The sequence below is a fragment of the Micrasema longulum genome, unplaced genomic scaffold, assembly GCF_059751315.1.
Source record: "Micrasema longulum isolate JH-2025_06_02 unplaced genomic scaffold, ASM5975131v1 h1tg002460l, whole genome shotgun sequence".
Classification (NCBI taxonomy): Eukaryota; Metazoa; Arthropoda; class Insecta; order Trichoptera; family Brachycentridae; genus Micrasema; species Micrasema longulum.
In genome coordinates, this window is record NW_028279604.1 from 80,279 (window position 1) to 89,192 (window position 8,914).

At 30.7% G+C, this 8,914-nt stretch overlaps 1 protein-coding gene across 1 annotated transcript; it reads right to left on the reverse strand.

Moving 5' to 3' along the window:
* Positions 1-258: 258 nt before the first annotated feature.
* Positions 259-2,829, reverse strand: LOC148272151 (uncharacterized). Its single transcript, XM_088240455.1, has 2 exons — positions 2,534-2,829; positions 259-2,005 (listed from the first exon to the last, which is right to left on the reverse strand). Exons 1-2 carry the CDS (start codon positions 2,780-2,782, stop codon positions 401-403), a joined length of 1,854 nt encoding a protein of 617 aa, XP_088096581.1. The 5' UTR covers positions 2,783-2,829; the 3' UTR covers positions 259-400.
* Between the last annotated feature and the right edge of the window lie 6,085 nt (positions 2,830-8,914).

Sequence of the window (8,914 nt, forward strand, 5' to 3'; positions counted from 1 at the left end):
TTGAATACCAGAAACTTAAAAGGCTCTATGTGCCATGGACAAAAAAGGAAAGCAGACGGGAAATTAAAAATACACATAATAATTCAAAGAAAACATTATTTTATTTTTATGCCAAATCAACAAAAGAGCATATTTTAATGTAGTTTAGTAAAAAATATATAAAAAAGACATATTAAACTAAGTATAAAATCAAAAAAACAAATAATTTAAAAGAAAGTCTCATGTACCGTTGTTAGTTTCTTTTAAAAGGGCCAAAGTGCCCTGCTCTCTAAAGCAATAAAGGTGTTAGTGCCTTAGTGAGAATAAAGAAATAGGTACATCCACTGTTTCATCTATCTATAATAGTGATGTGACGACGATGAAAATTCCCATGGTATTTATAATTCAGTATAATTACTATTTAGCACCCAACATCGTGTATATCTAAAATTCTATTATAAAACTGTTTATGTTCTTCCGTGTGCAAGTAAGGTATTAGATTTTTGAGATCTTTTTTCTTATCTTCTGTTATTTTGCTCTTGCAATTCAGCATGGGTAAGAAATAATTATCTAAATCCGATAACTTTTTGTTCTTCTTCAATAATCTTACAATTTTCCAGGGCTCCATAGAGTTGTGGGTCTCTTTCATTTTGACAACGAAAGGATTATCACTTACGAATTTCAAGCGATGAGCCTTCGATATCTGCATTGTGGTAGTATTCAAAAATGTTTCGGCAGCCAATTTAAAATCCATGAAATCATGTGATGTCATTGAAATAACATTAAAAGGCTGCTTGTCACGAGTATTTTTCATCATATCAACAAGATCTGCAGGAACAATGGAATGTGTTACTCGTTTCCTTTTTTCGATTAAAGCAAAGTCCCTGTCGCAGCTAAGGAATGAATGCCCGCTTATTAAAAATTTATGCTCTATCGATGTAAAAACTTTTTTATACACAAGATATGCCCATAAAAATATCATCATTTTATTTTTATTTTGTCCACTACAATTGTCACTCCACATGATGAGATTCTCCTTTCTTATAAAATTATTAGAAAACATTTTGTAAATGCAGGATGCTATCGCATTTCCCCCTCTTCCTGTAATAGCTTCATGCCACATAAGCATATACCCATCACCGGTATTTTCGATATGCACACCCAAATTGAAATTTGATAATTGTCGCGAATAGTACATGGGCCCATGAGTTAAAGTTGGTGTCAGCAAAACTTGTTGCAAGTCCATGGCGGCAGTGCATATATTACTACTCGGCATCTGTGATTTTTTTATATCAAGTGACATCTGTTTTGTTGCTTTTTCTGCTTTTCGATGGTGTAATTCAAGTTGATTCTTCAGTATTGTTTTATTAGATGGATCGGCATTTATTTTAGCAACATAGAGGTCGCACGTTGCACATGTATCAGTTCGTTTCTGGCCAAATTTTAAATTCGGAAACTCCTTTCCAAAAATTTTAGAGTAGAACTTATATGTGACTTTTGACTCCGGAAAAGATATCTTAAATGCTTTAAACAAACGATGTATATTTAAATCTGGACTTAAGTATTCTTTCTCTGATCTCGCTCGACCATAATGACTTACAAGTCTGGGAAACATATTTACATGTTGTTTAATTTCATCCTCATCTTCGTCTGAATATTTTCGTTTTTTCTTATTGATGTTTCCTCTTGATTCCAAGTAGGTTGTATGTCCTTGTTTCTTTTTATCGAGTAGTACTTGAATCTTTTTTGGAGAAAGGGAAAAAATGTTCATGAACGTTGCTTTGCACACACCGACAACATTTCCCTTGCCATCTGGAAGCATATAATATGCGGTGCATTGTCGCCTACTTAGAGCAGGAGATTCATAGGTTCCATGCCTTCTTCTTTTAATTTCTGTCAAATGGATTAATCCCATCAGAAAAGAAGATTGCTTTTCATTGTTTTTTAACGCATAGAATTCCGTGAACAATGACATCTTTTGTTCGAAAGGTATTTCTTTGCAGTTATAGCTGCATTTGCAGATACACTAAAATAAAAAATGAAGTGAATGAAAGCAACATAGATAATATAGGTACGCAACCGTGGGCGTATCTTAGGGACTTAGGGTCAATATCTATCACTCAGTAGAAACTAAACTAGAGGAACTAAATGTGGTGGAGTGTAATAATGATATAGTAATTTCTCCCGGTTGCAATCATTAGGGCGTAACTTATTTTCTGATATGCCGTTAACATAGTTATTTACACATTAATAATAATATTTACGAAAATATCCATGAAAATATAATTATTAAGGTTTAATTATCTTTAAACGAATTTATAATAAAAAATATATTTTTAAATTCTTTTTTTTGCTCTCCTAAAAACAAGTAAAAATAAAGTTTCACCCAAATACCTCTGACCGGGAGATTTAAAAAATTGAATTCAATACAAATACTCCATTTAAACTATGTCATGGTTGGCAGAAAATTACAGGTTGGCACATCCCTAGCGCATGATGAGTGACATTTTATCTAGTAGAGACAACCGGTGAAGATTTAAAACAATGTACAAACCTCTTGATTTGGGGGTCGTTTTGCAGGAATCAACTTTCTATTGGATGTAAAATATTCTTGTCCAGAATCTTTTAGCTTCTTTCGGGCCACTTGGGCACTTTTTTCCCCCTTTTTACGTCTTTTAACGCCACCACTATTCACAGAGACCGGTTCATTGTCAACCATTTTGATACAAATAGCATATGACTGGCGATGGCACTTAACACCTTTTAAAGGAAAACAGATGTTGGTACTTACAACCAACGCCATCTTTAGAATTTTTTATAAAATATTATTTGTACTACAATGGCATTTATACCCTACTGTAGGACATTGGCCTTGGCACATACTATCCATTTCTTAAATAAAATCATTTTCGTTATTTATGACACTTACACCCTTTTAAGTTTCTGGTATTCATATATTCATACACGTACACAAATACAAATATAAATATTTATTTAAATTTTCAAATTATTTCATTATGATGTTCCTATCCAAACTTAGTTGTGCAAACGGCACTGCATTTCTTTACCAAATTAATCGTTAATTAAATATCTGTTACATGAAGGTCAGCTGATCAGTCTTACGCTTCAGGTGCCAGTCCAAAAACAATCAAATATTTTTTGCATTAAGACGATCCAAAAGCATTTTGGTTTTTGTATTTTAGATTGATTCGGATAAACAACGCGTCGTTTATTAAGTGATATTTCTATTTTAAGTATCCAAATAAAGGTATGATCAATAAATCATTAAATCTAGTAAAGTAAAAAATCATGTTTTTACAATGACTAAAAATGCAAAATAAAATCGTTCAAACAAGTATTGGTAATAAAAGTTTTACAGCAAAAACTTTGCGAAGAGACCAAAAACTAAGTAAAAAAACGACCTTTGGCAATAAAAATAAAATGGAATACAATCTAAACTTGATCCGTAAAGTTCCTTAAAATAGTAAATATTTTAAAGTTTTATCCTCTTACATTTTATTTCGATAAAAGTTTTCTTATAAAAAAGGAATTTCAGTGTCAGAAAATGTTAGTACCTAAATTGCCTCAACATTTTTTTACTTTTAAAGGCAAACAACTTACTGTAGCCGCGAGTTCCCGAGAGAGGGTACCAGGAATACCTTAAATAAAATGCTATTAATACGACTGTAAAGAAATAATGAAAACTGTCTTATAAATACTGTTTTACAATGTTTCTAGTTTCCTGCGAAATTCATTCATTTTTTCATGAAATACTGTTGCGAGGGGATGCTGTTTGAGATCACGCTGCTTACTCCGTGACGCGTCGATCGGCACTGATGCACACATTTGATGTCGCGCAATTGTTAACAGGGAGTTGGGAGGGTGAACGCATGTAAAATGTAAAGTTCGAAATTCGGATATGGTTGGAAATATATGCCCAAAAAGCAAAAAGTACACGTCCGAACTGACCAGCAAACCAAAGATTACTGTAAAACTATGGATTGTAATGTTTTATGTTTGCACGGAGGAAAGCAAAGACAAATGAACGTAGTTATGCAGAAAACATCCAGTCTACAATTTAGGAAAAATGAGATATTGGTGTTATCGGATGCATCAAAGTCTATTCTATGTTCTGCTAAAAACAACCAGGCCACTTTCATACAAAAAACTGCAATAACCACCTTCTGAAAATAGTACCGATCACAACAATGCCATTTTTCAATTTGCAGAAAACACTTACAGCGCTGAAAAAATCTTACGGCACTTAAAAAAAACATTAAAACTGGTAAATATTAAATTATATTCTTGCTTACAATATTAAAAAAACTAATATATTTGTTGTTTAACATTTGTCAAAGTCAAAAACATTCCAATTGTTGTGTAAATTTGATTATTCACTATTTTCACAAATGTGCTTTTATCTGAGTTTCATTTTTCTATGGCTGGCTGCTTTCTACATAACTACGTTCAAATGTGAATTATTGTCAAAAGAATTCGTAAGAAAAATATTTTAATTATTTCTATAGGTACGTTGTTAACATTAAGGAGGTAGGATTATAAAAAAAAAACAAATCGATATGATGATCAGTATAGTATCTGGAAGATCCTAGAAATAGCCTAAAAATGTTAAAAATACAAAATATCAAGGATTTGGGTTTGATTAAGAGTTGAACACTTTTTCTCAAATACATTGGAACCTCTTTTTATCCGGGGATACGTTCTTCGCAGTAGTGTTAACAAAAGAACAATGATGAATGTAACATCAAACAATCCTGGTATAAAAATCATATTGGAATTTAAAAAAAAATATTTATTTACAATTTATGGTATTTTTATTTTTTCTTCGATACGACATGATATGAAAATACTTTTTAAAATATTGTAAATTATAACATTTACACATTATAAGCAATGTAAGTAAAATAACGATATAGGTCATCCTCAAAACAAATAGAATAATTATATTATGTGAAAGCATTGTTAAATTAATGTTACATATTATGTATTTTTTAATTTGTTCTAGTGTTACAGGATAATATAATATTATTATTTCTTTTCTCGCATATATGGGCTGTAAAATAAGGTTTCATAAGCACAACACGAAATTATATTTTTGGAAATTTCTTTAGGGAATTCAAAAGTAATTTATGGTTCATTATGCATTCATTATTTTGATAATTGCTTTTCTCTTTCACTTTTCAATTTCATTTTTTCTCTTATAATATATTTATTAGTCTTTTTTCAAAAAACGTTTCTTTCTTTAATTATTTTTAAACCAGTGGTTGCGAATTATGCGGGTATGCATTGTTTAAATATTATCACAATTTCAACATTCTTTTTACTCACAACTACTGTTTACTTCCCACCTTAGTATCCTTCGATCATCCGCCACAACAAGACCTCGGGCAGTGAATCGTGCGTTTGTTTTGTTGAATATGTGCCGCATCATAGACTCTGTTTCCACCAACCACCAGTGGTCAACTCCAAATCGGGAGCATGTCCTAGAGTTGGTGCCGCTCGCAATTGACCAGTCTGACCACCGCAATTCCATCAAGAACGAACCAGGTTGGTGGCATCCATTCCTAATCCATCTCATTCGTTGAGGTTGTGACCGATTAACATTGCATACTACATATCGAAGATATTAACTAATTTCAGTAAAAATTAAAATACAGCCTTAGGGCTTCGCCCCGCATCCGCGTGGAAATTCGTTTTCCCACTAACCAATTTCTTTAATGTTATACTCTATTTTTATTTTTTATTGTTTGTAGCACATTCTATGCTGTGAATAATTTAAGATTTGAGGGTACTACTTGCAAACCCGGTAAAATCCAAAATCTAAAAAAAGTGAGATAATTATTGAAACTTATTTAGTATCCATTTTTTTACAATGATAATAATCTTGTCAGTAAAAAATATGGCTTCATTTGCAAGAACTTGACTTTTAAATAATCGGGTTTGTTGCAAACATGACAACCTCTACTTGAGTATTGTAAAGTTGAAATATATCAAATGAAATTTATTATATCACTACTGTTTCTTGACATAATCATATTTATGTCATCACTGCTTACGTAAAAAATATTAAGTAATTATCATAAACAATTGAAGCTTTAAAAAAAAGTTGAAGTTATGTATTGTATCAGTTTTTTGTGATTTGCTCAAAATAAAGAAAGGTGGATTGTGCCGGGTTTGCAAATAGTACCTTCATTTATACTATTATGTACATATTTTTCAGTTCTTATCTTTAACATTTGTTATAGGTCTAAAACATAATATAAATTATTATCTTAAGTGTAAGAAATTTTTTTGATGTGTGCATAAGTTTCCTACACTAATATAAAAAAAAATTAACAACATTAATTAATTACAACAGAAATGAAGAACATTTAAGAGAAGGTAAAATAGAAGTTTAGGCATCTACAGGGCTTATGACCTGTCAATGACTGGTTTAAGTGACCACTTTACACACTGTGTAACATTCACCATTCTGCCTATATTTAAACATCTATATTCCTTCAATTCTTTCATCTGTTAATGTTTGTGAAGTTAAAGATCTGAAACCTTTATTAATGCGGGTGAGATTGATCTAATTGAATTATTTCACCTACATACTAGGCAACGCCAGAAAATATAATTTAAAAAAAAATATATAAAAATATATATACATATATATATATATATAATGCAAAAAATGGTTAATATTTCTGTACATACTGTTTGTTTATCTAATAAAATAAAATAAAATAATAAATATTACGTTCGACTAGGAAATGTTGTAGTGTTAACACACCATATATATTTTTTTTTTAAATATAAATTTTATATTTGAAGAACTAACTTTGTGGTTATTAATATAATAAAATAAATAAAAACAATATTGTTTTTAAACACCTTTTTTTTTCTACCAACCAGTTTGTATAGCTTCATAGCTTTTTGGTTTAACAGTTATGAAACAGATAGGCAGAACAAAAATTAGGTTAAAAACAAAGTTGTTTTTATTTCAATATTTTCAATTACTTATTTACCGTATTTATAAAAAAAAGAAAAGCATTTGGGGCGTTCAGATGAATAAATAAATAAAAATGCCTATTTTAAAAGCTAGAAATAAACTTTGTGAAAAGGGCATTTTAATAATTGCATTACATATTCTAGGTGAAAGGAAAAACAAAAATATAAAAACGTTTTCACCGTCTGGTAAAGGCAATCACTTTTGTGGAAGCAAACAAGTGTATAGAATATAACATGTATTTCTTTATCATATAATACATCCTTTTATACTGCTGTTTACCTGTTAAACCAGAAGACCAGTAAAGACACATTGAAAATCTAGTAAATTAAATAAGCTTTTTCCGTATGTGGGTAGATGTGTGTAATAGAACCAGCAGTAAAAGTTTATTTTAAATGTACAGCAAAATACGCACATCTGCAAATGAAAACGAGGCATTGATGAGAAAAACTATTCAAAGTGAAATTAATTGCTACAGAGTAGGAAAACCTTTTTTTGAAGGATATATAGAAGTCTAGGCATTTAAAGGGCTTACAAACTGTCATTGGCTAGTTTAAGGTGAGGAAGTACATGTCCGAATCCAACCCATCGGACGGTTCGTATCAAACGGATTTGAAATTTTTTAAAAATCAAATGCGTCCACTGATCCGTATAAGACGGATTAGTCTTGTAAGACTAACTATATTTAAAAAATCGGAAATATTTGACAGATACGTCCGATGCCTGCGATGCGGATATGTGGGTGCTTACTGTTAAGTTTCCAAGTTAAACCGTGAGTAATAGTCACCATTTACCTATTTTTGAACATCCACAATTCCTCAACTCTTCTATCTGTTGACTTTTGTGAAGTAAAAGAGCTAAAGCTTTTATCAATTAGGATGACATCCATCCGACTGAATTATTTCACCAAATAGGCAAAGTCTATAAATACTTTTTAATTTTTATATTTATTTTTATACCAGTCAGTTTAATCAACCATCATCATGATCATCATTTCATTTTCACACATAATGGTGCATAGAGCACTGAGCGTAGCGTATCTTGATTATTTTTGGTACATGAAGGTAAGATGATCAGTCTTACGCTTTCATCAACCATGTCGGAAATTGAACTTCAGACCTCTTGAATGGTAGGCAAACGCGCTGACCATTACACCACAAGACCGACACAACCGCACACACTTTGTAATGTAACCACTTTAACCCATCCTTTCCTTTGATGTAACCGGCGCCGCGTTGCAAATTGCACTCAATTTTACAATTAATATTTCGGGAACTACTATGAACATTACCACTATTTTTTTATTTTTTATTTTAAATTATTCTTGATATAAATTTTAAAAAATATCACATACTTCAGTAATTTGGATAATTAATTATTAAGTATTTCATCCTTTAGGATCTCCGATTATGACAAGATATCGAGTATCTTTAGACAAATATAAAAATTATTTATTTGAGAGAGAGATGTAATCTAATTAGATCACTTTGCAAAACACAAAAAAATTTGATCAGTCTAAAAAGACAGTGATTATCAGGTGATTATTTCTCTTACCTCTACGGTACCCTCTAGACTTTTAACCAACTTTTATCAAATTTAACCTATTTATTGAACCAAAATTTCTTCCTCAATAGAGGCTTACCTTACCAGGTGATAAGAAAAAAATTTTTTTTATTAAATAAGGATATAACTTAAAAGTCATAAATGTAAGCATGTATATGAACATTTAAAGAAGGTCAACAATAATATAAAAATAATAAAAAGCATGATATCGGTTGTCATATTAAAAAACATGGGTAATAAAATCAGATGTAAAACATGCCATGTTAGTAACAAGAACTTTACTGATACCATCAAAATATTCATTTATGCCGAAATATGCAAAGTTTCACAATGCTCGCATTTCAAATATATTTTTAATTTATT